The following is a 27,477-nucleotide window of genomic DNA, read 5'->3' on the forward strand; positions in this document are numbered from 1 at the left end:
CGGCCGGGCCACGTCGGCCAGGGTTTCCAACGATGACTTGATCGGTCGAAGACCACTCCACCAGCGCCAATTGCTCCTGGCAGAGCTCCCCACTTCTTCAAAGCTAGTGATCGGGAGCAGATCGGGGGTTGCCATGGTGAGGTCCGCTCTCTATTAGTTAGATAGTCCAATCATGATCCAGCAGCAGGCGCAGTTCGTGGGCAGGCAGGGGTCTCTAGTACGCCCGCATGCTTCAGCCTTCCCGATCAGCCAGGCTCCCACGCTAGGGGGTTGGCCGCGCACGAAAGGAGTGCGCGGTGGGGACGTGCCTATGGCCATGCTAGCCCGCGCACTTGCTCCCGCCCCCATCCACCGCCGGCGCCCCGCCGCGCCCCTCCGCCAGCGCCGCTCCTCAGCGCGGGTGCGTGGCCTCGGCACACGCGCTGCCCCTGCGCGCATCCCCACCTCCGCCACCTCCACCGCAGCCCATCCCACCCCGTCCCGCTCCCCTCCCCATCGACTGCCTGCTGCAGAGCGGGCCGACGCCCACGGTGGCGGCGCTGAAGAATTTCCACGTCGCCATCTTCTCCGCCCAGGCCTATGTTCTCGACTTCCTGGAGAAGCCCCTAGAGGATGCCATCGGCGGAGAGCACATCCGGGTGCGCACCCGGCTGGCTGGCGGCCTGGCTGGACGGCGCACCATTCCCGCTGTGCCAGCCCACGCCCAGTCGGTCCTCAGCCAGCGGGCGCCTTCGAAAGGCTGCACCCCTGAGTGACGGCCGCCCCCTGCTTCCCTGCCGCTGCAGTTCATCGAGGCAAGGCTGGACAAGGAGACGGCTGAGCTGGCACACGGCTGCACCGTGGCCTGCCTGTTTGTCAACGACCTGTGCGACGGGGAGGTGGGTGGGGCCGCAGTGGGGTGTGTGGGGAGTGTGTTTAGGTGGCTGTCGTGGCTCTGGCAAGGGCATGCGGGGCGAGGGAGCCAGCAAGGGATCAGGGCACCTGCCCTGCCGGTGCCCACACCGGCAGATGTCCACCACATGTCCACCAGACGAACCCCTGCCCTGCCCTGCCCTGCCCTGCCCTGCTGCTGCAGGTGGTGGACAAGCTGGCGCAGGGTGGCGTCAAAGTCATCGCCATGCGCTGCGCGGGTGCGCCGGGCTGGGGGCCGCCCCGCTGGGCAGCGGAGCACGGCTGCAGCAGTGCGGCTGCCTGCCGCAGGCTCTGTTGGCCCCTCCCATCCCACAACATTCCTTAACACACACGCCCCGCCTCCCCACCAGCAAACCACACCTCCTGCCCCGGGGCGTGCAGGGTACGACCGTGTGGACCTGGCCGCCTGCCAGCGCCACGGCATCCGCGTGGTGCGCGTCCCCGCCTACAGCCCCCGCTCCGTGGCGGAGCACGCCTTTGCGCTGGCCTTTGCGCTGGCCCGCGAGCTGCGCAGCCAGACGCAGCGCGTGTCGGCGGGCAACTACACGCTGAGCGGCATCGTGGGCATGGAGCTGAGCTTCAAGACGTACGGCGTGGTGGGCACCGGCAACATCGGCATAGAGGTGCGCCGCTGCGCGCGCTGTGCTGCCAGCTGGCCGGGCCGGGCCGGGCCCGCCGGTTGCGAGAGGTAGCCCGAGAGAGCAGAGTGGAAGTGCGGTGGCCTGGCTGGGCAGCAGGAAAAGCAAAGCTGTGTTGATGCCGTGAACGTGCCTGCCTCCTCGTGCCTGCTCGCCCCCTCCGCCCGCTGCGCCCGCAGATGATCAAGCTGCTGCGCTGCCTGGATGGGCGAGTGCTGTGCTACGACCCATACCCCAGCGAGGAAGCCAAGGCGCTGGGTGAGGGCTGCCAGCCAGCTACACCACACACACACACACACAGAGCCAGCAGGCCGGGAGCGCGCCCCACCAGGCCCCGCGGCTGCTGCAGCTGGCCAGCTGAGGAGCAAGGGGGCAAGTTGCTGCGGCAAGCTCCTGGAGCACCCCGACACCTGGAACACCCCCGCTCCCTCCTGCGCCCTGTGCCTGCCTGCCTGCCGACCCGCGCCCGCCTGTGTGCCGCCTGCCGGTGCCACCCTGCAGGCGTGCAGTATGTGCCCCTGGAGGAGCTGCTGCAGGAGAGCGACCTCATCACCCTGCACTGCCCCCTGTTCCAAGAAACCTTCCACCTTATGAACGAGGAGCGCTTCGCCCTGCTCAAGCCCAACACCATCCTGGTGAATGTGTCGCGGGGCGGGCTGGTGGACACCAATGCGCTCATCACCGCGCTGGAGGACGGCAAGCTGGGGGGGGTGGCCATGGACGTGTACGAGAACGAGGGTGAGTGGTGGATGGGAGGGCAGGTTGTGGCTGGGAGGGAGGAGCAGGGTGCCCTGGAATGATGGCAGGGGGCAGGGCATAGGAGCGGCATGCCGATGCCCTGCAAGCCAGTACGCACCTGGAGGCATTTGGAACCAACCCTGGTCCAGCGCTGCCACCGTACCCTCTCCTTCCTGTCACGTGCAGGCAACCTCTTTGATGCCGACTTCACCGGTAAGCAGCCTGCTGCTCCTCCTGCCACCTCCCTGCCAGCTGCCGGCCTGTCCTGGCTGCCTCCTGCTCGCCACGTCCCGCCTGCCGGCTGTGCTGCCCACCTTGGTCTGGCTGCTCGCACGCTCCACCCGTGCCTCTCCCCTGTCCCCCTGATTGTGCGCAGAGCTGACCACCAAGGCTCGCATGAAGCTGTGGGACAAGAGGTTTGCGTACCTCAAGTCGCTGCCGCAGGTCATCATCACCCCTCACTCCGCCTTCCTCACGCGGGTAGGCACCATGAGGCCTGGCTCAGCGCCGCGCATGCGCCCCGCAGCCTCGCAGCCGCAGCTGATCAAGCCAGTCACAGCCACTGCCTGCCTGCCAGCCCTGGAAAGGAATACCGGCCAGTCGTCAAAACCTGCTGAACCGCTGGTCTGGCTGCTGCGGCCCTGCTCTGGCACCTGCTGCAGGAAGCTCTGAAGAACATCGCCGACACCACGGTGCAGAACGTGCTGGAGGCGGTGGCGGGGGGCCCGCTCACAAACGAGGTCAAGCCCCGACGGCCCAGCCTGTCGTGACCATGGCCTGATGGATGGCGTGCAGCCGGGACACAGATGAATGCGGGAGGGTCGGAATGACAGGAGGGAACTGCTCGCCGCTGCATGAGCTCTGCCTTTTGTCACCACCCGCTGTCCGCATGGCCGCCTTTCCTGCTAGAACAGACCTTGCCCCAACCCTTTGGGCCTACTCGTCATGCAGCTCACAATCTTTTGTCGCTCCCCATTCAGCTCTTCTGCCGCACTGCATTTCAGTCCCATTTGTCAGATTTTTGTACAGATCGCCGGTTGGTGGCGCCAGGATAAGGTAAAGACGTGGAAACAAAACGTTGATAGGCGCAGAATGACAAAGAGTTGGGGCCAACAGCTTCCAATCAGTGTTACGGGCGCTTTGAGAATGAAACAGCGGAGCAGGGGGCGGCGCCCTCGCAGTACAGCAGGATGAAGGAATTGAGCGGCCGGGTGTGGAGAGGCAGGAACAGTTAGGGAGGAGCACAGCGTGCGGCGACATGCCAGCATTGTTGGGTTGCACAGGGCAGGTGCGCGGAGAGATGGGAGCCGCGGCCTGCAGCTGGGTGCGGCCCGGCGCTCAAGTGGGGAGGGGTACAACAGGCGCCAGGGCCCAAAACGCTGCCCAGCCGGGAGGCGGCTTGGCAAGCGTGGGCTGCGGCGCTGGCAGGGCCTCAACGAAGTCGTTTGGCTGGGGACGTGGGCGGGGCGTTCACAGCTCCACACACGCACGGGCTGCCGGGCGGGCTGCCTGCATGGGGTGCGGTGCGCTCACAGCTCCACCCCCTCCACGTGGTTGAAGTTGTAGAGGTCGTCGGAGCTGAAGGAGAAGGCCACAAACACCTGCGGCAGGTGGAAGGCGGAAGCGGGGCAGATGGAAGGCGGAAGCAAGGCAGGTCGACAGCGGAGATGGTGGCCCATGTCGCCAGGTGGAGGCGGCCACACTGGTGGAGGGCTGGCCGCCACACCAGGCCCTTGCTGCGCCTGTGCACAAGCAGCCCACCGCGTCTGCCAACTCGCGGCCCTGTTGCCTTGCAGCCAGCCCAGCCCCTGAGGGGCGCTGCTGCGCTCTCGCTGCTCTCGCTGCCGCGGCGGCGCACCTTGCGGATGACCAGGGCCGCGATACAGAGCACCAGCAGCACTGCCAGGTAAGTCAGCCCACGGTCCTCCCACGACTGGTGGTGGTGGTGGTGGTGGTGGTGGTGGTGCGCTGGCACCACCTCAGCTACCAGCGGCGCCGGTGGAGGCGGGGCCACGGGGCTGGCGGCCGCAGCGGCGCGGTGCCTCAGCTCCGGCTCGGCGGGGGTGGCGGGGGCCACAGGCAACGGAGCGGGAGCACCTGGGGCCGGCGCTTCGGGCCCCGCCGGCGCCGGCGCCGGAGCCAGCTTGCCGCCAGCAGCTGCAGCCTGCTGCTGCGGCGCGGGCGTGGCGGCCCCCGCGGCCTCCGCCGGCAGTGCAGGCGCGGCGGCCGGCGCGGCGGGGGAGGCAGCGCTGCTGCTGGAGGCGGCCGCGTCGCCGCCGGCGTCGGCGTCCCTCTCCTGCTTGCACACCGCCCGCGACCGCTCCTCCGAGTCCAGCATGCGCTGGTGCATGTCGGCAATCAGCTCCTGGCGCTCGGCGGCACCGTAGGCGGGCGGGCGCCGGCGGGACTCTAACGCCATCTGGCGCCGCGCGTCCGCCGGGTGGTCCAGGGACCCCAGCGCTCCGTTGCCAGGGGTCTGCATGAAGGCGATCAGCGCCACCAGCGCGGAGCGCACGCTCCACGACGGCTGCCACGACTCGGGGTGGTGGGAGGAGATGGAGAGGCAGATCTTGACGCCCGTCTCGAAGCGGCCGCTGGGCGTCAGCATGACAAAGGCGGGCGGCTTGAAGGGGTACTCGGCGGGCATGAGGATGCGGCCGTGGTATATGCCGCCCTGTGGGCGTGTGCGGCGTCGCAGGTGAGGCAAAGGCAGGCGCGGCGCAGGAGCAGCGGCAGCGGGGCAGCGGGCACGCGACAGGCTGAGCTGGTGCAGCCGCGAGGCAGGCATCTCTATCTCCCTCAGCGCAGGGCCCCACCTCGAACTCGCTGTCCCAGGCGCCGCGGATGACAAAGTGCCACTCAAAGATGTTGTCCTGCAAGCACAAGTGGGCAGCAGCGGCAGCAGCGGTAGCAGGAGTGAGCAACAAACCGGGAGATGCCCACCATTTGCCTCTCGGCCTGCTCCTCCGCTGCGCCCCCGTGCCTCCGCCTGCGAGCGTCCGTCCATCCCCCCCACAGCCACGCACCCACAGCCGCAGCTGCACACCTCGATGGCCTCAGCATAGATGTCTGGGTCGTCGTCCTTCTGCAGCTCCTTGAGCTCCTGCTGGATGCGGCGCACGGCGCTGTGCCGCTGGTTCCACCGCCCCGACATGCTGGCGCCGTCAGGTCCCGGCCGCTGCGCCGTCCAACCTGCCGGGGGAGCGCCAGCAAGCCGTGGCAGCAGTGAGCGGCAGCAACCGTGAGCAGCAGCAGTGGCGGCGGCGGGGCGCCGCTTGCGTGTTGCTGGTGCAGAGAGCGGGCATAGCGGCGCGGCGCCAACTCGGCCCTCCCGGTGACGGCTCCCTCGCCTCGCGCGCTGTGATGCACAGCGTGACTGCTGCCGGCAACGCGGCGACCCATGTGGTCACACAGTGGGCCTCGCCCTGCACCTGCACCGCTCACCTCCAATTAGCGACCCAGGCAGCCGCGGATAGCAGAGTGCCGCTCAAATCAAAGGCGTTCGTTCTGCAGCGTGGATGGGGGGTCGCAGGGCTCTCGGCGGAGGATTTTCGGTCACCACGCCGCCAGTTTGCAGAGTGCTGTTTGCGGTCTCACACTTGCACACCGCTACAGCGCCCCGCTGGGGCTCTATAACGGGTGCATCAATGGCACCCTCCCGCGGGCACACTCACCCTGCTTTTCTGCTTGAACGAAGCAGTGTGTCGGCAGCTGCGGGGCGCGGCAAGGATGTCTGGAAGAGGAGGAGGAGGGTCCGCCCGCTGGCGCCTTCCTGGCGGCGCATGGCTTTTCGTCAGGACAGGAAGAGCGGCGTGGCCTTGGACTCGCTGTTGTGAGCGCAGCTATGCAGGACTACGCTCAACCCCCTCATACCGAACAGGAGGAGCGGCTTGGAGGTGAGGCCAGGAGTTGAGAGGGGGCAGGAGGGTGCCGCCCTGCGCCCCCTCTGCTTTGCGGGGCTCGCTGAGAGGGGGGTATCCGCTGGCGAGACGCGGCTCACGACTGCCTGGAATCACTGCTTTTGCCGCCACCGCCGCCCCACAGATGTGGCGCTCGGCGTGGAGGGGCTGCCAGAGCCTCTTGAACACATCATTGCCCAAGTGTTCAGCGTTTACCAAGCCAGGACTAGCGACGAGCTGGTGACCCTGCTCCGGCAGCGCTACAGGTGCCTCTAGACCGCCCGGCAGCCCACCAGGCCTGCAGACGACCTGCGCGCGGCGATGGCTGCTGCGGATGAGTGCTCAAACTGCCTGCGCTGCCGCTGCTGCAGGGAAGACGCCACGTTTGTCGATCCCACAGTGGCGGCGCGGCCCCGCTCTGAGCTGGCGCTGCAGTTCTACTCGCTGCAGCACCTGTTCAGCAGCGTGCAGGTCAGCAGCATCGGCCAGCCAGAGGTGCACCTGGCGCCGCAGCCCGGAGGGCCCAGCCTGCTGGAGGTGCGACGGGCGGGGCTGCTGCTGCCGCTGTTCCGACCTGAGCGCGCCGGCAGGCAGGGGTGCACTGTCTCAGCCGCCATCGCCCAGGCCCCTTCCTTCACTTTCCTCTTGCCGCTGCCGCTCCCGCAGGTCATCGTGCGCAGCCGCCAGTACTACAAGTTTGCCCGCTCCAACCACATCAGCCAGCAGATCCTGCCAGAGTGCACCACGCTGGACACCTCGTCTCGCCTGCTGCTGGACCGCCGCACCGGCCTGGTTGTGCGCCACGAGGACTGCTGGACAAACAAGCCCACCTTCCACCTGCCCATGACCTGGCGCCGCGTCAACTCCGTCTGCACCCACACCATCTGGCGGCTGCTGGGATGGGGGCGGGAGATGGCTGCGGCAGAGGCGCGGTGCGACAGCGGCGGCGGCGCCGACAGCGCTGGCCCGTGGGGCGATGCGGCCGCTCATTGAGTAGCTTGCGAATTGATTTGCACGGTTCTGGCCTTTCCAGTGATCACTCGGCACAAGACAAACGCAGTGAAAACGATGTCTTGCTCAACGCTGGTCGCTCAAAAGACTAAGGGAATGGCAACGGCAGAAGGAATGCATTGACAGAGATCAGGGCTGGGCAGCGAGCGCGCTGCGCCAGGCAGCCAGCTCAGGGAGTCGGCTCAGCTCAGGCGCCGCAGGTGGCATCGCCACCCTTGGGGGCGGGGGACTCATCGTCTGGCACGGGCGTCTTGCGGATGTAGGCCTTGCCGCTCTTCACCTGGATGGTGCGGTAGCCCTTGGGGAACTGCAGGGCGGAGGGGCAGGCGGGGCAGGCCAGAAGCAGCGGTGGTGGGGTGGCAAGCACACCTGGGCGCCTGCCGGGCTTCCAAGTGGAGGAGCGCCACACAAGTCGGGCTGAGCTGCACCCAAATCCCCTCCCAACCCCACACGCCAGACTCCTTTGCGGCGCAGCCCGCCACCCCATCCACCACCCTCACACACACCATCACTGGCATACACACATGCCCTGCCCTGCACACCCTCCCTGCCGCTCACCAACTTGTTTGCCTCCTCGTTGCTGATGCGGGGCGAGATCATGACCTCCTGGCCCTGCCGCCAGTCTGCGGGCGTGGCCACCGGATACTTGGCCGCCAGCTGCAGCGATTCGATGACGCGCAGCAGCTGCAGAGGCGGGGTGGGGGGATGTGGGGCACAGGCACAGGGTGAGGAATAGGTGTGGGGCGAGGGGCACGAGGGCGAGAGGCAGCAGCAGGGCATCCCATCGTGCGGCTGCCCCGCTCGCCTCATCAAAGTTGCGTCCGGTCGAGGAAGGGTACCTGCAGCTGGCAGGCAGCAATTGGTCAGCAAGGGCAAGGCAGCCTCGGGTTGACCACAGGCCAAGCAGCTCCGAATCGGGCGCGGTAGCCCCCAGCATGGCGGCAACCACCGCCTACATCCATGCTGCAACCGACAGCCATGCTGCACGCAGTCGTGAGCGCAACAGCCCCACCCACAGGGCGCAGCATAAGGATGGAGAGCTTGAGGGTCTTGTCGGGCCCCACAATGAACACGCAGCGCGCCGCAAAGGAGCTGCCAGCAGGGTGCTTCTCATCAGGATCCAGCATGCCTGTGGGTCCACTTGGCCAGGGAGCACGGGCGCACCAACGCAAAGAGGGGTGAGCGAGAGCAGCCCACTCCTCGAAGGAACAGAGAGGTCCAGCCCACGCCAGCCCCGCGGCAGTCCCTCTGCGAGCAAGGATTGGAACGCCACCAGCGCCTCACTGCCCACCCCTGCGCCCAGCGCACCCCACTGCTTGGCGATGCTGCGGTCTGGGTCGGCGATGATGGGGTACTCAATCCTCCTGCCGTCGCTCATGGAGCCCTCAATGTCCTTGACCCACTGCGGGGTGACATGTTGGCGAGGGAGATGCAGCAGAGGGAGGAGCCGATCATGATGCATGCATGCTGACGTGGCGATGCGCCTTGATGTGAGCGGTGCATGTGCACCGCCGCCCCATGGACCCAGCAGCCAGGAGCGCAGGGCAAGGGGCGCTGCCCACCTGCTTGTGGCTGTCGAGGTCGTTGCAGGACAGGGCCACCAGCTGGATGCCGCGCTTGCTGAACTCGCCCTGCAGCTTGGCCGCCGCGCCCAGCTCGCTAGTGCACACCTGCGGCGGCAGGGCCAGTGCAGGTGGCAGGGCGTGGCAAGGGCAGGGGAGATGCAGGTGACGCAACAGCCGAAGCTGTGGGCACTGGCGCACACGTCTTGTTGGCGCACAAGGCAGGCATGGCCGCATCCGCGCTCACCGGCGTGAAGTCGGATGGGTGGGAGAAGAGCATGGTCCACTTGCCCTGCGGGAGGTGGGGCACGTGGGCGGCGAGCTCTGGGGTGGGCGGGCTAGGCAGACGAGCGGGCACAGCACCGGGGCGGGAATTGGCACCCTGCTGCATTGAATCGCACCTCGCAGAATTTGTGGAAGGAGTCGATGGGACCGATAGTGCTGTCAGCTTTGAACTCGGGCACTGTGTCTCCCAGCAGCACCATGGTGGCAGGTGGGGTGTCTGCAGTGGGGCACGCTATGGGGCAGCAGCGGCGAGCGGCAGCGGTGGCCGGTAGAGGTGGTGCGTGGCGGCGGCAGCCGCAGCCGGCGAGCGGCGTGCAACAACACGCTGTGAGCTGCGGCAGCAAGGCGGGGCACCAGCGCCTAGGAAACAGCAGTGGGCCAGCCCAGTCGTGGTGGTTTCCACCGGGCACTGGTGCCCAGTGGGATGTTACCCGCCTTGGACTAGGAGATGCAGGAAGCGAACTGGGGAAGAGCCGTGGAGGAAAAAGTGGCAGGAGGCCTGCCACAAGGAGCAGAAGTTGTACTGCTTTCTGATGCCCAGCGGCTTCCCGGTGGCTACCGAGTGTCTGGTGCAAGCTGCAGCCTGTTATGATCCCATGGAGTGTAGATTTGTTACAAACGCGGGCAGCATCGCGAGAAACAGACATTGGCACCAGCTGGCAACACCTGCCTTTGGCTATCCCGCCCCTCTTCCCGCCGCCGCGTCGCCCGGCTCCCGCAGGAACTTGCAGGGGTGCTGCGGCAGCGTCGTGAAGCGGCGGTTGCCCCCGTGCTCGCTGACCTCGTCGCACCAGTCGGGCGGCTTCATCATGGGAGCAGACCAGGGCTGCCACCCATCTGCACAGTGCGTTCAGGGCCAAGTCGGCAGCGTAAACTCAAGCCTGGCTGCTGTCGGTGCACAGCCTTGGGACCCACAACACAGCAACCGCAGGCTGTAGCTCAAGGCCCCGAAAGGAAACACTGGCCCACCTTTGAACAGCTGCGGGTAGGCGTAGTTGAGTGTGCGGTACTCCTCGTCGTGTGGTCCCCACGAGGAGCAGCACCACCGTGCCTCCCCCATGCTCCATGCCCACCCCTCGTCAAACTGTGCCGCCTGCCCTGCGTCAGTCCAGGTGCCTAAGAAGCCGGGCACAAAGCCTCTGCAGCAGAAGGTGCATTGGGGAGGGAGGCAGGTGGGCACATGAGCCCAATGAATCGCCGGGCGCAGCAAGGTTGCACACACCGAGGCCCCAGCCCCCCCTGGCCCTCCACCCGTCCCGCGGGAACCTCACCTGAGCTCGAGCACCGCCACAGACTCCACTGGTTGGATCACCCGCTGCATATCTGCCTGGGAGATGCCCGGCCACACCGTCACGGCGTCGCCCACCAAGCTCGCTGCCCGAGGGAAGGGGTCAGCCGGCTTGGCGCCCGCTATCTGCACCACCGCCCGGCTGTTGCGGATGGAGGCCGGGACCTGCGAGGCGCGCGGCAGCAGCAGCAGGGCGCGGGCTGAGCGTCAGTGGTCGGGCAAGAGCCCACCATCGGCATCCCAACCGCAGGCTAGCCAAAGCCAAAGCCCATCCACAGCCCCCACCACTTGCTCCCACCTGCGGCAGGTCCAGGAAGCCGGCGTTGCGGTAGTTGAGCTGCTGCCAGTCGATGATCTCCAGGTCGAGCATGTAGTCCAGCGGGCAGCGGAAGGGCACCGCATAGTCGGCGCTCCTGCGGGGACACGCCGCGGGGAGGGTCAGAACAGGGTGGGGCAAGTGTGGGTGTATGGGCGTGTATTTGGTGGTATCTGGTGGTGGAGAGGATGGTCCCAGGTACAACAGGTATGTAGGGGCTCGGTGAGGGGCACACCGTTGCAGCAGCATGCAAGCGCGCCGACTGCTCACTCACGGGTTGATGCAGGTCTGCAGGATGTCTGGGCCCTCGTCGTAGTCGCACCAGCACCACAGCGTGGGCAGCACCACAGCACGGCCCAGCATGCGCGCCGCCGCCAGCGCATCCCTACACCAAGTGGCGGGCGGCATTGCTGAGCACGCATGTCGTTGAGCACGCAAGGGCAGGAGCACAGCCCAGACAGGGAGCGCCCACAGAGCAGCAGGAACACGAAGTTACTGCCGTGCAAACATATGCCTGCGGCACACCGCGCATCAGGCCAGCACGCGCGGCTGAGCAGGCCGTGCTTTCCACCTGAACGCCGCGATCTGGTACGTCATGGCCAGCCACATCTTGTAAAACAGAGGCATCTCCACCGCCCCGGGATACCGCTGCTTGGCCACATCCTCCACAAACTCTGCCACCCCGTTTTCATACGTCAGCAGCTTGAGCGGGGCGCCGGGCCCGGCGCCGCAGTAGGCGGGGGGGTCGATGTGCCACAGCCCAAACTCGCGCAGGCGGGCGCGCTTGCCGTCGCTCCACCACCGCTGGTAGGTCATGTGGATGACAATGGGCTGCATGCCGTGCCTGCAGCCAGCAAGGCCAGCCAACGCAGCACAGCCGTGAATGGTGCTGGCCAGCCCAGGGAGCAGGCTCCACAGCAGCAGCAGCTAGCAGCAGACCACCACCAGCCGCAGCGGCGGGCAGGCAAGCTCACTTCCAAGGTGTGCGCTGAACAAAGGCGACGTGGCCGCCCGAAAACAGCACCACCGGCAGCGTCTGTACCCGCAGCGTGCCATTGTAAACCAGGATGGTGCGGGGCTCGTCTGCAGGCGGGGAAGAGAAGCAATCCACGCCACCGGCAGGTGAGGCGTAGACGTGCATAGCCAGCCAGGCACTCAGGAAGGCAGGCAGGCAGGCAGGCACCCCAGCAGCAGCGCCAGGCTCCTGACCCCCAGCCTCCTCCCTGCTCACCGTCTCCTGCTCTTTTGGTGCCATGGGTTTCCATGCTGCCATCTGCGTCAAACAGCAGGTTGAGAGCCAGCTGGTCCTCCACACCTCGGCCGTGCTGATCCTTCTCCTTGGCTGGGTCCGTCAGCATGTCCACCCATTCCCGCAGGAAGCGGCGGGAAGCGGGGCGGTTGCGCACCGCAAACAGGCCGGTGTTGAAGGCAAAGCCCCAGTTGCCGGGGATGTGGCCGCAGCTGGGCAACGGGTTGTTGGGCTGCCACCTGTCCTCCATCTGCAGGGCTAACGCTTGTGCCTGAGCCAGGTGCAGCTGCTGTCTGCTGGCAATGCAGGCAAAAACAATTGACACCGCAGCGCAGTGCAGCGCGCAGCGCAGCACAGCACGGCAGCGCACACGCCACAGCAGGGCGCACTCGCCTCGATGCTGTTGCAGTCTGTTGAGATGAAGAAGTCTGCCGCTGGCCGCTGGTCGAAGTATGTCCAGGGCTGCCGTAGCCAGACCGTGTCGCTGTCGCTGACCACCAGCAGCGGCAGCTTGGGGTGCCGCTCCAAAATCTCCAGCACAAGAAGGACCTGCAGTACATGGAGCAGTACAGACAAGAGAATGCCGTTGAAAAGGTAAAACACGAAGAACTGACTCCCACACGCTCGCTCGGCCCTGCAGGCTGGGCAGGCAGCCAGTCCAGCCAAGGCAGCAGCTGTCGGCAGCCGGCAGCATGCAATGCAACAGACCCGCCTTGACAGCCCCCATGGCCCTGAATGCAGCAAAGTTGGTTCGGAAGTCGTCGGCGGTGGCAAACTGGGCTCGCACGCAGGGCAGGCTGTGGTTGGCGCACAGATCCAGCATGGCGTCGTCAAAGGCTGCAACCAAAGCGGAAGGGCACACCAAATCAGGGGGTCAGGCATGGCGTGGCGCAGCAGGTCAGTAGGCCTGGCGCACTCATCAGGATAGCCCACCCAATAGCAACAGTCAACCCCACCACCAGCCGCCCCCCATTTGCTCTGCAGACGCACATCCGATCACGTAGGGGGCGCCGATCTGCTGCACGCTGACAGCCCAGTTGTGCACAAAGTTGAAATAGGCGGCGTTTCCATAAGATAGGAATAATATGGGTAGGCTGTCCACGTCAATCTGGTGCTCTACTGCGTCCGCTGCTGCCATTGCGGCAGCGGTCACGGCGGAGGTCCAGTCTTTTGTGCCTGTGAAGTTGACAGGCTGGGCGGCCTTGCGGGCATCTGTGCCTGCTGTGGCACTGCCCCGAACCTGCCCCACGGCTGCTGCCGAGGTGTTGAACTCGGCAGAGACCTCGCTGGAAAGCAGGGCGGAGGGCACCAGCAGTTCCCTGCGCCAGCGCGGTGGTGGAGGCTCAGGGGCGACAGACGCAGCATAAGACAAACATCGTGCCCAAGTTGTGCCCAGCTACTCACCCATGCGCATGCTTCCACAGGGCAAACAGAAGGGCACAGGCCACTCCAGCCAGGAACCCAGCACCTCCTGTCACAGCGTCTCCACCGCCGCCGCCGCTGCTGCGGAACCGCTTGCCACGCCCAGCAGCAGCCGCAGCGTCGCCTGGCCGCGACATGGCGGCTCCTTCACGGCCTAGGGATCATGGAGAGCTGTTCTGTTTCAGGAGCAGGCACGCAGACTGTGGCAGGCAGCCATGGCTGGCTGCAGAGCCTGACAACGTTTTGGCTTACAATTGTGGCATGCGCAGGCTCAAATGTCGATCACATACTAGCAAATGAGCCACCTTGCCCACCTGTGCTGCGGCTGCTGAGGTTCGTCATGTTTGCTTCCAAGCGCTGCAGGCCATGCCGCTGTGCCATCGCCCTGCATCGCTCCCCATCAGCCGGATTTGTTCAGCGCCGACAGCAGAATGCAGACGACTTGCAGGTTGGTCCGTCCTCTCTGGTTCCTTTGTGCCCTCCATAACGCCGCCCTGACGCATGCGACACGAAATACAAGCGCATCGAGACTGTGCCTGCGCGCAGGGCGCCATCACGCGCGCCCCCGCGGGCGGTGCCGCTACTCCCGCTGTCGAGAGCGCGGGCGGTCGCGAGGCGCTTGCCGCAGCGCATGGCACTCCGCCCACATGCGAATCCATCCTCCCAGATGCCTAGGCATCAGCGTCTGCTTCGGCCATCTGCGGCTGCGGCTGCGGCGGCGGCGGCGGCGGCGGCGGTGCCCTCCAGCAGCGGCGACAGGCCCAGCTGGTGGGACAGCTTTTCTCGCCTGGCGACCGCCTTGACAAACCTGTTCCCCATCTTTGTGCTGGGAGCGGCGGTGTGGGCGCTGGTGCACCCCGCAGCTTTTGCGTGGTTCGACAACAAAACGGCCATCACTCCAGCCCTGGCAGGTCTGTCTGCGTACACCAGCCTGTTGCAATGCTGCCCACTGCGCTCTTGCTGGAGCTCGCTGAAGCGGCCGTCTTGTCCCGGATCCTGTGGCAACACCGCAGTCACAATGCTGGGGATGGGCATTTCTCTGACGTTTGACGACTTCAAGCGCGTGCTGGCCACCCCGGGCTGCATCTTTGCCGGCTTTGCGCTCCAGTACACGGTCATGCCTCTGATGGCCTACGCCGTCTCCCGCCTGATGGCCCTGCCCCTTCCCTATACCATTGGGTGAGGCCCAGCCGCAGCATGCCCACACAACGCAGGGCGCCTGGCTGATGCCGGTCATGGGCTGCAGCGTGCCATGAAGTGCTCTTCCGGCCCAGCTGCGTCGTTTGTACCCTCACCCTGCAGGCTGTGCATCGTGGGCAGCTGCCCCGGCGGTACCGCCAGCAACGTGGTCACGTACCTGGCCAGGGCTGATGTGACGCTCAGTGTGGCAATGACGACAGCCAGCACGGTGAGGAAGCAGGAGGGCTGGTGGAGTCGAAAAGTTTTGGGCGATTGTGCAGATAGCCAGACTGCATGTCGAAAAAAGTGGCCTGTGACCTTGCCTGGCGTTTGCCCTTCCGCCTCCCTGTTTGTGCAGCTCGGCGCAGTCGTGGCCACCCCTCTGCTGACGCAGCTGCTGCTGGGCACTCTGGTGCCTGTGGATGCCGCAGCGCTGCTGGTCTCCACCCTCCAGGCACAGCTCTGCTGCCTGACAGCCAGGCACTGCATTGGCACAGCTTCGTCGCCGTACCCGCTCCCCTACTTATGCGGTGCAATCAGTCCGAACACACCCACATCTCTACTGTCGTCGCCATGCAGGTGGTGCTGGTGCCGGTGCTGCTGGGGGCTGCCCTCAATACGGCATTTCCTAAGCAGGTGAGCAGCCAAGCACCCAGGAAGGAGTGGCTTGTGCAGACTCCAGCGCCCCGTCTGGACAAGCCTTCACCTGCCCTATGCCCCCCCTGCAGGTGGCGGCGCTGGCACCCCTCAGCGCCCTTTCTGCGGTGGTGCTGATTGCGCTCATTTGCGGCAGCGTGATGGCGCAGAATGCGGCGGCGGTGATGCAGGCGGGGCCGCAGCTCCTGGCGGCGGTGTTTGTACTGCACGCGGGTGAGCCAGAGCGCAGGGATGCAGACCCCATCTAGCTGGCGTGCTGGTCGTCTCGTGGCTTGAATGCCGCTGCCGAGCTCTGCACGGCGCTGGATGGGGATGGGGCCTTCATCTCACTGGAGGTGGGAGCTCCTCACATGCTGGCTTCCAACGCATGCTGGGCCGCAGGTGGATTCTTCTTGGGTTATGCGCTTTCCAAGTTGCTGGGCATCCCAGAGAGGGCAGCCCGGACCAACAGCATCGAGGTGGGGCTCCCCGTGGGCTCTCTCTGTGGTTGGCTGTGCCCAGGGCGCTGGGTGCATGCCCAGGACGCCAGATGCTGTGCCTAGTAGCTGTGCCCGCCAGCAGTGAGCGTGTCTTACAGCACATCTGGTGCTGGCTCCGGGGCTGCAGGTGGGCATGCAAAACAGCGTCCTGGGGGCGCTGCTGGCGAGCGTGCACTTCCCCGCGCACCCCGTGGCGGCAGTGCCGTGTGCCATCTCAGGTGCGCAGCATGGACTGCAGCTCGCGCAGCGCAACAGCTGGAGAACCCAGCTTGGAGTGCCTTATGTCTTCTGACTGATGCCTGGGACCGGCTTGCCTGCACCTACAGCCTGCATGCACTCTATCCTGGGGTCGCTGCTAGCGGCATTCTGGCGCACGAGGCCGACGGGCGAGGAGGATGAAGCCGAGGCTGGCGATTCTCCCGGCGCCGCCGGCGTCGCCGGTGCTGCTGCTGTTGCCAAGAGCCGCTCGGTGCCGCAGGTGGATGGGTGCAGCGGCGCCCTCCGGTTCGGTGGCGCGGGACTCAGCGGAAGCACCAGCTTCTGGAGGCCTTCAAGCAACGCGGCCTGGGTCAGCCGACCCAAGATGAAGACGGGATTCAGCCTGTTTGGGAGTAGCTTGCCGCCACGGGCCAAGACGGAGGCAGCGGCCCCTGCGCCAGCTGCCGAACAAGTGACCGGCTCGGGGCCCCCCTCGCTGTCACAGAAGCAGATGGCAGACCTGCTCAGTACCGATTTTTGAGACGTTGCATTGAGACCTTTGCAATTTTTACTTGCCGAACTGATTGCCGACCATTTGTGGGGGCCCTTTTTGACCTTTCCGACTGATTGCCGACTGAGACGCTGTGCTGAACAGAAAGCTGAACAGAAACAACAATATTCGAAAATTCACTCCATGCATCCATTAATGGCTTACTGCAAACCAGTCCATCCAGCTGACAAAAACAGATAGGTCTGGCACTCCGCAGCGGGCATACGGCGGCACCACCGCCCCAGCAGGCTCAGCAGGAACATTTAGCGGCGCGAACACCAGGTTGTTTGCATCTCTTGGACGTGCTGCGCGCGTGCCTGTGCTTCCCTTCAGGCCCAGCCTCCCTGTCCTGTTCGCAGCGGCAGTCCCAGTTCGTTGCTGTGACTCTCGAACCACCTCCTTCACGCTCGCGGCATGGGAAAGATGGGGCGGTGACGCGCTGTGAGGCGCGATGGGGCTGCCCGCCCCCCATGACCGCCGCGAGGGATGGCGGCGGAGGCGGCGCCGTAAGAAAAAGGCATTTGGCGATGCTGTGGCCGGCCTCTCCACAGGGGTGGCCTGCGCCATCCTCTTCATTCTGTACAGGATCTATGTCGGGTGCGCAGCCGGCATCCTTGATGTGATGATCGCCCCTGTGCCGTCGCCTCGCTGCCGCTGCGAGGGTGGCTGTTCTGTTCGCTATATCCATTTCACCGGCCTCGCCTGCGCCGCTGCAGGGATGTGCCAGCGGTGACCTTCAGCACGCCAGAGTACAGCACGGCAGCAGCACAGCTTGGCAGTTTAGGAGCAGGCGTCGCTAGGGCAGCGCAGCCGCTCAACCTCACAGCCGCGGCGGATGTCGCTGGGGCCGTGTCCAACGCCGCCACAGCTGCAGCAGATGCCATCGACAGGCTGTTGGCTGTGGACAAATTGCCACACTTATTCCTGTCTTATGGCAACGCTGCCTACTTCAACTTTGTGCACAACTGGGCCATTGGCGTGAGGCAAATCGGCGCCCCTTACGTGATTGCAGGTATGCCGCCTGCCTTCCCTGCATCCCTGAATTCTGCTTCGTTTGGCATGCCTGCTTCAGCTCGACAGATCACACAAGCGAATGTACAACGTTGGCTCGCTGATGCCTTGCATGTGGTTGCAGCCTTTGATGACGCCATGCTGGATCTGTGCGCCAACCACAGCCTGCCCTGCGTGCGCGCCCAGTTCACCACCCCTGCGAACTTTCGTGGCGACTTTGCTGCATTCAGGGCCATGGGGGCAGTCAAGGTGGGATGTCGCCTGCTGCTGTGCCTTCGTAGCTGGAACCTGTAGCCTGCATGGGTCTGGCTCATGGTTGAGTATTTGAGTGGGTGGGGGTGAATGGCTGCCCTTGCTGCCCCGCAGGTGCGTCTTGTGCTGGAGATTTTGGAGCGGCACCCCAAGCTGCCGCTGCTGGTGGTCAGCGACAGCGACACGGTCTGGCTGCGGCAGCCGTGGACATATTTCAACCAGCGGCCGGCCGCAGACTTCTTCGTCTCGTCCGACTGCCTCAGCCACCGGGCGAGTGATTGCAGCAGCATCTCACCCTCCCCTGTGCTTCTGTGCAATAGGTTTCACGCTGGCTCAGAGAGGTTTGGGTGGCTCAGGCTCACTCTCCCTGCACTGCAGATGGAGGATGAGTGGCAGCCAGGGCACGACAAGGTGCTGTGCGGACATGTGCCGGGGAATGCAGGGTGAGCATGCAGTGGCTCCTCGGCTTCCTTTGCCGAGAGTGGGAGGTGGTGTCCTGCTGGCCTTGCCACCTCGCTCTTCAAGCCTGTCCTTCTTGGTGTGGTCTGGGTCATTCTCTTGTTGGCTCCCTCTCTGCTCACCGCTCTGGCTTTCTGCGAAACGTGCAGCGTTGCCTTCAACACCGGCCTGTTTGCGGCCCGCAACCGCCCCGCCACCCGCGCCTTCCTGCGCGCCTGGTTTGAGACGCTGACGGACTCAGGGAAGGAGCATCACTCAGACTCAGAGCACCGCGGCATCGACGACCAGCTAGCTCTCAACCTAATGTTTGACCCGGGACTGGTGTCTGCCATCGGCCCTGGTGAGCATTTGCGCCGCTGCTCACTTGCTTTGGCTTCAAGCCAACTTCTGCCCATGCACAGCAGAGATCACGTAGGCAGGCTACAGGCTGGGGTGCATGCTCTGTACCTCGCCATGGGCTGTACACGGGCAGGCAAGTGGCTGCCCAGCAAGCAGCATGGTGCCGCTGGCATCACGCCAGGAAAACCAATGCTGGCGTGCCACTCTGCATCTCCCTGCAGATGAGCCCCGCACGATCCTGGTTTACAACGGCTCACTGCGGGTGCAGACGCTGCCGGTGGTGCTGTTCTCGGGTGGCCACGTCGCCTTTGTGCAGCGCACACCCTGGAAGTGAGCTGTCTGTCTGCCCGCTGGTGCTGTGGCTGACCGCCTGCCTGCCTGCCATTCCTGCCTGCCATGGCCCCAAGGCTGCTGGTGTTTTACCATGCCCAATCACTCACTCTGAAGCTGCTGCTTTCTGGCTGGGCTGCAGGCTGGGCGTTGAGCCCATCGCCATCCACATGACGTGGCAGCGCTGGGCGCGGGCGGGCAAGGTGGCGCGCCTGCGCGAGTTTGGGCTGTGGCGCATGGACCCTCCCGCCTACTACGGCGCCGGGCCCCACAACACCAGCACGGCCTACCTGGCGGAAGGAGGGGACGACCGCCTGTGGCTGCTCACCTACCAGAACGATGTGGAGGAGTTTGTGGAGCGCATGGCGCGGCAGCGCTACGAGGGCGGCCGCATGCCGCTGTTCTACAAGCACTGGCTGGGCATGAGCTACCAGCTGGCGGCGTTCAGGTGGGCCGTCGTGCAGCCGGCGTCAGCCGCGAAGCAGCTCAATGCTGCTGGCGAGCAGGAGTGCGTGCATCTGCTGCTGCTGCTGCCGGTGCTGGTAGCAGGGAACAGAAGCAGCTCAGGGCAGCCCATGACTGCGCATCCTGCAGGGAAGCGCTGGTGGTGGCGCGGTTGCTGCGGTGCACGCTGGTGCCTCCCACGCTGTGGTGCTGGTGCGACTACGACGAGGTGCCAAACAGCGGCATCCTGGAGACGTGCCTCATCAAGTGAGCTGCCTTGGGCTGGGATGGCGCACGGTTTGGCCGGAGGCATCCTGGGGCGCCCGACATCCCATACAACTGCGGCTGCTGCTATTGCCACCTAGCCCCCTGCGATGCCGCCATGCCCGGGCCCGCTCAGCCACTGCGCGCATGCCGTGCGGTGCTGCCGATGCAGCGCTGGCGACTACCGGTCGCCCTTCCAGTGCCCGCTTGACTTCCTGCTGCCCATCGAGGTGCTGGACAACCTTAACATCAGCTACCGTCCCCCTGGCTTCCTAGACCTGCCCCAGGTGCCGCAGCCTGCTGGTGCTGCTGCGGCGCAACAGCGGCAGAGCCTTCTGTGCTGCGCGGGGCCCAGCGCGCGCCTGCCTGGCCTGCCGCACCCTGCGTGTAGAGCAGCCTGCGCTGACTGGACGGCGCCATTGTCCCACCCGTTTGCTCTTGCTCCCCGCCCCTTCAGGTTCCAGCCTCCATACGCAACAGTCGGGCGGTGCTGAACATAGTTCCCAGCCAGCCGGGAGACCCCCTGCCCGAGGCTGTCAGCATGGTGGGCCACGGCGTCACTCTGTGGACCTCCATGCCTCAGTTTGCCCTAGACGAGCTTGCAAGCACCGTGAGCCAAGCAGCAGTTCTGGAGCTCAGGTGTGTGGTGCTGGTGCTGGCGGGGCACTCAGCAGGCAGGCTGCCCTGGGCTGCTTGGAATCGCCGCCGCATCACCCGCCTGTGCCGCGCTGCCCCACAACTTGGCTGCTGGCTTGGTGGCTCGCGGTGCCAGATGCTCCGCCCCGTGGTGTGCAATTCTGCTTGCAGGGGCCAGCTGCCTGGCTTGGTGCTGGACTTCCTTCAAGATGGGGACGCCGCGGCCTTTGACAAGCTCTTTGAAAGTGTGCTGGCAGAGGCGTTTTGGTGCTGCTTCACGTGGGGGGAGCACGACGAGGAGTACCGCCAGTTGCAGTATGCCGCACCGCCGCCATACGCTGTGGACGGTGCGTGGCTGCCCTGCTGCGTGCATGTTGTGTGATTGTCTCCAGTCCATGGCAGGTCTGCTGAGGCAGGGCCGTGCCAACTGCATGCTGCTGCAGCGATCATGAGGCACTTGCGTCCCGCTGCCCCGCCCACCCTGTTCGTGTGCAGGCGAGGAGTGGAAGCCCTGGGAGCCGCCCGTCCTGGAGGTGCCAGAGTGGTGCGACAAAGTCAGCACCGCCGACGGCAACAACGAGTTCACACGCCTGCCGCAGCACCCCTGCGCCTTCCTGCGGGACCCGGAGGCCGCCAGGATTGCCGCCGGGGATGCGCAGCCGGCGGCGTAAGCTTGTCAGGACAGCGTGGGCACCCTCGCACCGCCTGCGCCACTATTTCATTTGCTTTCCTTTCCTCTCAAACTGAAATTTCTGCAAGAGACGCCCCTTATTCAGGCAGCAGGGCTGGTGCTATCGGGCTGCATCTATTCGGGTGTACAGCCAGCTCATGGTTGTGTGGAAGGCGTCATCTGCCTCCAAATCTATCTGCACCGCCGCGTCTGGCAGTGAAAGCGGCTTGCTGCTGTTGCTGCTGTTGCTGCTGTTGCTGAACGCGCCATCTGTCCTGCTCGCATTGGCACGTTCCTGCTGCAGCTGCCGGATGCGCTTGGCGTAGGGGCGCCAGCTGGAGTAGGAGTAGCGCTGCCACACGCGCGCCAGGTTGCGCTGCAGCTCCTCCCGCCGCTCCTGGCTCACCGCCTGCAGTATCTCGGGCAGCCGCTCGATGTCTGCCATGGGCACTCGGAGAGAGAAGGCGCTGACATCAATAATGGACTCAAAGGAGACTTGCACATCATCGATGATGATTACAGGGATGCATCTGCAGGGGCGCAACAAAGCGAGGAGGGGCCACCACAGACGCTGCCATCAGCGATGTTGCAGGGCTGGAGCACTTTTGAAAGCCGAAATAGAGGGCAGTCATTGCGAGGCCGCGGCAAAAGCAGACAGGTGGAGCAGACAGCACACAACGGTGGTCACGCACAAAAGATGGCCAGCGGGCCCCACCCACCCATGAAGCACGGCATCCTCCATGCGCGCTGTCCAGCCGTCGCCTTGCAGCACCAGGCAGAAGATGGAGGAGGCCAGCAGCTCTGAGTAGTCGCCCTGGACAGTGGATCCCTCCACCCCATTGTCAGAACTGCAGGCGGGCGGGCAGGCAGGCTAAGCCCGTCAGCATTAGCTCCAGGCTTAGCGGGCTCCTCAAGGGCTTGCACCAGCGACAGCGTCGCCGCACTGCCACGCCAGCCTGCCTGCCTGCATCTTTGGCAGCTCACCCTGCCACCGCCATTTTGTACTTATCCAGCCAGTTGTGCTCCCTTGACACGTTGTCCACGCGCTGCCGGCTGCCGCGTGAGAAGCGCGGCAGATGGTGCTGCACCTGCAGGCTCAAACCGGGCCAGGCAGCATGGTGAACGTCCTGGCCCTGCTTCAGCAGCAGGCCTCCCACAAGCTGCGCTGCGCAAAGCAGGGCAACCTGCCAGAAGCTGGCGTTGTTGCAGGCGTGCACTATAAATCTCCGACCGACTGGGTGCTCACCCGGCCCCTGTGGAAGGCCAGCCAGATGCGCTCGCGGGTGGGTGCGCCCAGCAGTGGAGAGTTGCGCCAGTGATCAGGCTTCTTCAGAGGGGGGACAACCAGGTCCTGCATGGAGCCGCCGTGGTTGGTTGGGCAGCGATTCGTTGCTTCAATGTGGGGCAGGTGGCATTGCCGCCTGTTAGTCCACGCCAAGCGCGGCGCAACAACAGACAGCAGCTCTGGGGAGGGGAAAGAGAGGCACAAGTGCATGGCGCCCTTGGTGGCGGTCGCTCGCTCACCTTAGTTGGGTCGAAGCATGGGAATGTCCCCAGCTTCTGAAGGTAACCCTCCGGCTCAAACTGCAATGCACATGTGATGCCTGGTTGATGCAAGCAGCATCACAGGATGCAGACATGCAAGGAACAGCTGAAATGGTCGGACACAGCCAGCATAGCAGCCACCCTGCAGCGGCTCAGTCTGCAGGACGAGCGCCAGGCCAGCCGCTCTGTCCGCAGCCTGGGAGCAAATGATGTTGAAGCGCGGACCGCCAGCTCACCTGCGCATGATGGTTGTCCAAGCTGCGGTGAGGGACAAACGTAGCACAGCAGGCAGGGTCAGTATGATGCAGGACACGAAACAGCAGCGGAGCCAGACTGTCGGCTTGCGAGTGTCTACAAGCGGTCTCCCTACACCACACCTGTAGCTGTCCATGTAATGGTAGCCAGAGAGGCTGGAGTGGTTCAGGTCTGTGCGTCCCCAGTGGCTCAAGATGATGCTGGGGCGGATGGCGGCGGGCACCCAGCAGCTGCCCTCGTCGTGCGTGACCAGCCAGATGTGGTCCCGACCGCCACGCCGCTCCCTGCAGAGGGGCAGGCAGGCTGAAGCCGTACCTTCTGCAGCACCTGTGCAGCTGAAGCACGATGACCATGTGCAAGCAGCACACTGCACAGACAGTCAGCTGCTCAGAGGCTGCTCTGCTCACCACCAGGGCTGGTGCGACTGTATCCAGTGAAAGGCCTCCAGCAGCATGTTGGTGGCGCCCTGCACCCGATTGTGCCCGACAGAATAAAAGAAGTCGTACAGGCTGTCGGCGCCGTCCCGCACGGGCCAGATGAAGCAGCTGGTGAAGACAGGCACGTAGAAGAAGTCTGCAGGCAGACACGCAGGCAGGGCGACGCGGGTGATGAGCCTCCTGGAGTCGTTCCGAGGTGAAGCAGTCCCAAACATTCCCTGCCCACTTGTCCCTGCCCACCCGCCTCCTCGGCGTCCAGCGTGCGGTGCTCGCTCTGCATCAGCATTTCCAGGAACCCAGGCTCGAAAGCGTATGTCCAGTCTGCAGCGGCAGGGAAGGAGGAAGAGGACGACCGTGTGACCACACTGCGGCACAGCAGCACGATCTGGACACTCTGGCATGCCTGGGTGCCCACCGTGACAGAGCCTACGCAAGGGGCAGCAGGACGGCTGGACAAAATGCAGGGCAGCGCACCAGTTCATGAAGCGCACCTGAGAAAATGGTGTTGTTGACTACACTTGTGTGGGCTTAAAGTCTGGTAAAGCAAGAACTAGCTTGCAACATAGACTCCCCGCCGAAACGGGACGGGAACCGGGCGAAAGCAGAGAAAGCAATAAAACAGGGGTGGAGCAAGGCGACATGCAACGCAAGCAGCTGACAGGGCACGCATCGAAACGTGTGTATGACTGGCAAAGTGGCATGGCGCATTGGGGAGAAACGCAACGGTACGGGAGCATGGGCTGGCCAAACGGCAGTGCGGAACGCTAGGTCACTAGAAAAGCAGGGAAAGGCGCACTATGTATGCAATGAGGGCAGCCCCGGCTCGGGGCCGTTGAGAAAGCAGTGGGCGGGAGGGGGGAGGCCCCGGTGTGGGTGGGCCCCATCGAGGGGGGATGGGGCGCGCAAGCGGCCAGATGGGGCGGGGCGCGGGCGGCAGTGGAGTCCTGCGGCTGGGTGGGATATAGGGCAATGAGCGTTGAGCAGTGTGCGATGAGCAATGAGCAATGAGCAGTGAGCAGCCCCTCCCGAAACAAAGTGAAGCGCAGGACGGGGTCCGGTGGATGGGAGGCAAGGAAGCGCGGGGGGTTGCCACGCGTGCGCTACCGCCGCCGCCGCAGGCAGCACCCCTGCGGCGGCGGCAGCGGTAGCAAGCCGTGGACCCAAACGCCGTGCCGCCGCCGCCGCAGGCAGCACCCCTGCGACGGCGGCGGCAGCAAGCCGTGGACCGAAACGCCGTGCCGCCGAGTCCCGTGGCTGTGGCCGTGGGCTTCTGGCAGGAACCTACGGCCGCAGCTCGGCAGCACGGGGGCGTCGCAGCGTGCCGCCGCCGCTGCCGCGCTGCCCCCCCGGGCACGGCGGCGGCGGCAGCAAGCTTGGGCCCAAACGCCGTGCCGCCGAGTCCCGTGGCTGCGACCGTAGACCGTGGGCCGGAAACTGCGGCCGCAGCTCGGCGGCACGTGGTTCTGTTCAAATCGCCAAGCGTGCAGCAGCGCCGAACCACGCTTCCCGGCCTCGGCGCATGCCTTCAGGGGCCCCCTATCGCTGGGCACACCCCTCCAACACCGAACATGCGCCCGGGGGGGAGGGCGGCCCGGGCTGCCCAGGCCAAAGTGGGCCGCCCTCGAGCAAGAGGCGGCCGGTCTGTGTGCTGAATGAATGAATGAATGAATGAATGAATGAAAAAAACACTACATCAAAGAAGCGAGGTGTGCAGTAGTCGATGCCTCCGTTCACTCGGCGGTACTGCAGCATCAGGGAGTGGAAGTGTGCCGGGAGCTCGTACCTGCGCAGGCAGCGGCACAGCCAGCATGCCTGAGATCAGCGCTGCGGCAGCCCTTTCCTGTAGGTCTCTCACACCCGCAGCTGGCAGGCGCAGGCCAGGAGGTGGTGGCCCCCTGCTCACACATAAATGAGCGGCCGCTTGCGCGTGGCGTTTGGAGCAAAGTCTTGTGCCGCGGGTGTGTGGATGTGATCAGCAAGCCACGGCCGCTCCTGCTCCAACCCTGCACCCACAGCAGCCACAAGACCGCGACGGGAAAGGGCTTCGGCAATGGATGCCGGCGTGGCTAGCTTATGCCAGCAGGCAGCATGCATTCAGCCCTGCGTTTGGTGGTAGTCACACTGGCATGCACCTGGTGCCTGGTCATCTGCATTGGCAGCCCGGTGAGCGCAGTCGATGCCATGCCAGCCTGCACATGCAAACGACATTGGGAGGTTGCATGGTAGATTGATGTCCTTGCTGCTTCCCGGCCCGCCTCGCAGACGCCAAGCAGAGCGGCAAACCCAGGTTACCTACCCCGGTGGCACCTACAGAACCCTGCCTGGCACTCGCCCCGGCCATTGCATGAGTTGGGGCAGAACTGCGGAGCAGAATCGGAGCTGCCGTGAATGAATGCAGGCAGCGACTGCCTACTGGCAACCAGAGCGGCTGGCACATTAGCTGCGTTGAGGACACGAGGCACCTTGGCCCCAGCGCATCCGATGCACACACCTCCTCAAACGGCTCCTCGCAGTTCATTCCACCAAAGCCTGCAGCTCAGAAGCATCTAATGAGCATAATTGTGGCTGCGCACCAACACAGGCTGAGGACCTTGGCAAGTCACTGCAGCCCAGAGGGGCAACCACTGCGCAGCAGCGGGGCGGCAGCTGTCGGCGTGCACCACCACCGCTCACCAGGCGCATTGCAGCCGCACTGGATCTTGGGCTGTGCAGACATGCACCACCCCTCGGGCCCGAAGATTTCATCCGGCTCACGAGTGCCTCCCAGAAAGTTGTTCGGCTGGCAATCCGCATGCAGCGGCCGGCCGTGCCGCTGCGGCGGGGCGTCCATGGGCGCATCCTCCGGAGCAGGTACCCGACCGTAGGTGGTGTTGGAGGGGCAGTAGCACGCGGCCACAGTCTCGTCGCAGTACCCTGCGGCACGGCCGACCAAGGCTCGGTGGGCATGGCGCTGCCGCAGCAAACCAGCTAGGAAGCCGAGGCACAATCAAGAGTCATGGCCGGCAGCAGTGCCAGCACGTCGAACTAGACATGCAGTAAGCCAAACAAAAAAGCAGTGCGAAGCCCAGCCCAGCCCACCCGCTGCACATCGGGAGTAGGGCATGGAGTTGGGATCTGCTCCCGTGTTGGGCAGGTTGGGAGGCATGCGCTGCGGCTCAAACCCCCACTGCCGGTATGTGTGCGTGCAGAAGCGCTTCGCCGGGTGGATGCAGTTGAAGCCACGCCAGCCTGCAGGGGACAGGTGCGGCAGCGACAGCGTTGTGCAGCGCTGGCTGAGCCAGCTGAGCAGCATGCATGTGCCTGCCTCCTCTGCGACGAATCACCCACTCGCCGAACAGCAGCGATGGGAGCAGTGTGCCCAAGAACAGCGATGTTGTGTGGCTGGCGCTTGCCTGCTGGGCAGGCGCAGAGGCCGGTGAGGGCACTGCACGTTCCTACCTGCAGAAAGATGGAGCAGGTGAATGCAGGACGTTGCCAACGATGCACCTGCACACCTGACCTGGATTCCCTTGCAACAGAGATGCCACTCGCCTTGTTACAGTTCATGCTGCAGGTCTTGCTGCCACGCGGCGCCGTTACCGCCGGCACGCCCTTCTGGGTGAGGTAGTCCACACACCAGGTGCCCAGCGTCAATGCGCACCGCTGCTTGATCGCCTCTGGCACCGCTCCCTTGAGCTGGCCAGGGTTGGCTGCCCCCCAGCGCCGGCCTTTTGCGGCAGTGCGTGCCTGCTGCCGGTGCTGCTGCTGCTGCTCCTGCTTCTCAGCCAGGTCCGTCGCCTCGTCAAGTGTACCAAGCCTTTGAGAAGGGGCCTGCATTGTTGCGGCAACAGGCGTTCAACAGAGGGGACCAGCGGGCAGCGGAGGCGGGACGTGAAGCTGGTGCCCGCAGGGTGGCGCCGGCAGCATTTCATCGCTGCCATCCAGCCCTGTGTTACCCTGTGTTACAGTCACCCCGCTATGATAGGCCGCGTGAGCAGACCTTGGGCAGGGGGCACACGTGATCAAGGGGCATCAAGAGAGGGGGTGGACCATGGAGCACCCTCTCCATGGCTCCGACCACCCTCCCCCCAGCTGAGCGTCCCAGGGTCACCCCACCCTGGCCCCGCTCCCCGTCCTGCCGGACACGCAACCCCCACAACGTGGTGGGGGACGTGGGGATCCTTAGCAGCTTAGGCCTGCCAGGCCGACGGGTGCCGATGCTGGTGCGGGCTCCCGGCGGCAGGCAGCGCCGCCGCCGGGCACTCAAATGGCATGGGGCACATGGGCCCCCATGCCCGCACATCTCCCAGGCACATGAAAATACCAGAAGGCTGCACATGTAAGGGTGCATGCATTGCAGGCAGGAGTGCAAAGTGGCCTGCCGCGGCGGTCGGCTGTGCCATTACTCAGTCAGCCGCCGCTACCGTGCCGGGCTTGGCGTTCCCATGCCAACATGCCGGCGTGCCATCGCGC

The 27,477-nt window shown here is 65.1% G+C and overlaps 6 protein-coding genes across 6 annotated transcripts in view; 3 read left to right on the forward strand and 3 right to left on the reverse strand.

The window, feature by feature from the left end:
• Window positions 1-172: 172 nt before the first annotated feature.
• LDH1 (hypothetical protein) lies at window positions 173-3,356 on the forward strand (the record flags this gene model as incomplete). The annotated part of the gene is made up of 9 exons (XM_005851674.1): window positions 173-217; window positions 786-878; window positions 1,076-1,130; window positions 1,294-1,535; window positions 1,730-1,808; window positions 2,052-2,288; window positions 2,475-2,501; window positions 2,665-2,768; window positions 2,951-3,356. The coding sequence occupies 9 exons, from the start codon at window positions 173-175 to the stop codon at window positions 3,056-3,058; spliced, it is 990 nt and encodes a 329-aa protein (XP_005851736.1). The 3' UTR covers window positions 3,059-3,356.
• A 4,029-nt stretch (window positions 3,357-7,385) lies between these two features.
• Window positions 7,386-9,245, reverse strand: CHLNCDRAFT_133096 (hypothetical protein; the record flags this gene model as incomplete). Its single annotated transcript, XM_005852017.1, has 7 exons — window positions 7,386-7,505; window positions 7,757-7,882; window positions 8,215-8,327; window positions 8,507-8,600; window positions 8,761-8,868; window positions 9,008-9,052; window positions 9,162-9,245. 7 exons carry the CDS (start codon window positions 9,243-9,245, stop codon window positions 7,386-7,388), a joined length of 690 nt encoding a protein of 229 aa, XP_005852079.1.
• A 476-nt stretch (window positions 9,246-9,721) lies between these two features.
• Window positions 9,722-13,457, reverse strand: CHLNCDRAFT_133097 (hypothetical protein; the record flags this gene model as incomplete). Its single annotated transcript, XM_005852018.1, has 12 exons — window positions 9,722-9,882; window positions 10,015-10,184; window positions 10,317-10,498; window positions 10,632-10,746; window positions 10,924-11,034; window positions 11,221-11,493; window positions 11,624-11,732; window positions 11,881-12,191; window positions 12,269-12,447; window positions 12,617-12,735; window positions 12,889-13,217; window positions 13,303-13,457. 12 exons carry the CDS (start codon window positions 13,455-13,457, stop codon window positions 9,722-9,724), a joined length of 2,214 nt encoding a protein of 737 aa, XP_005852080.1.
• Window positions 13,458-14,107: 650 nt separating this feature from the next.
• Window positions 14,108-16,014, forward strand: CHLNCDRAFT_10632 (hypothetical protein; the record flags this gene model as incomplete). Its single annotated transcript, XM_005851675.1, has 9 exons — window positions 14,108-14,231; window positions 14,334-14,499; window positions 14,623-14,728; window positions 14,858-14,917; window positions 15,040-15,135; window positions 15,228-15,369; window positions 15,538-15,614; window positions 15,763-15,853; window positions 15,962-16,014. Coding segments are annotated over 9 exons (915 nt in total), but the record flags the coding sequence as incomplete, so codon positions are not given.
• Window positions 16,015-17,764: 1,750 nt separating this feature from the next.
• CHLNCDRAFT_56484 (hypothetical protein) lies at window positions 17,765-20,789 on the forward strand (the record flags this gene model as incomplete). Its single annotated transcript, XM_005851676.1, has 10 exons — window positions 17,765-17,916; window positions 18,025-18,089; window positions 18,255-18,445; window positions 18,666-18,774; window positions 18,917-19,222; window positions 19,369-19,485; window positions 19,655-19,769; window positions 19,940-20,121; window positions 20,290-20,465; window positions 20,614-20,789. Exons 2-10 carry the CDS (start codon window positions 18,025-18,027, stop codon window positions 20,787-20,789), a joined length of 1,437 nt encoding a protein of 478 aa, XP_005851738.1. The 5' UTR covers window positions 17,765-17,916.
• Window positions 20,790-21,809: 1,020 nt separating this feature from the next.
• Window positions 21,810-27,477, reverse strand: part of CHLNCDRAFT_56485 (hypothetical protein) — a gene marked incomplete at its 5' end in the record, with an annotated part of 6,150 nt that continues 482 nt past the window's right edge. Inside the window, 9 exons of the mRNA XM_005852019.1 lie at window positions 21,810-22,392; window positions 22,570-22,591; window positions 22,711-22,872; window positions 22,996-23,161; window positions 23,266-23,346; window positions 25,699-25,938; window positions 26,104-26,253; window positions 26,520-26,835; window positions 27,286-27,335. Coding sequence (XP_005852081.1) covers window positions 22,309-22,392; window positions 22,570-22,591; window positions 22,711-22,872; window positions 22,996-23,161; window positions 23,266-23,346; window positions 25,699-25,938; window positions 26,104-26,253; window positions 26,520-26,835; window positions 27,286-27,335 — 1,271 coding nt within the window. The 3' untranslated portion in view covers window positions 21,810-22,308. The remainder of the gene's footprint in view (window positions 22,393-22,569; window positions 22,592-22,710; window positions 22,873-22,995; window positions 23,162-23,265; window positions 23,347-25,698; window positions 25,939-26,103; window positions 26,254-26,519; window positions 26,836-27,285; window positions 27,336-27,477) is intronic.

The sequence above is a fragment of the Chlorella variabilis genome, assembly GCF_000147415.1.
Source record: "Chlorella variabilis unplaced genomic scaffold CHLNCscaffold_1, whole genome shotgun sequence".
Classification (NCBI taxonomy): domain Eukaryota; kingdom Viridiplantae; phylum Chlorophyta; class Trebouxiophyceae; order Chlorellales; family Chlorellaceae; genus Chlorella; species Chlorella variabilis.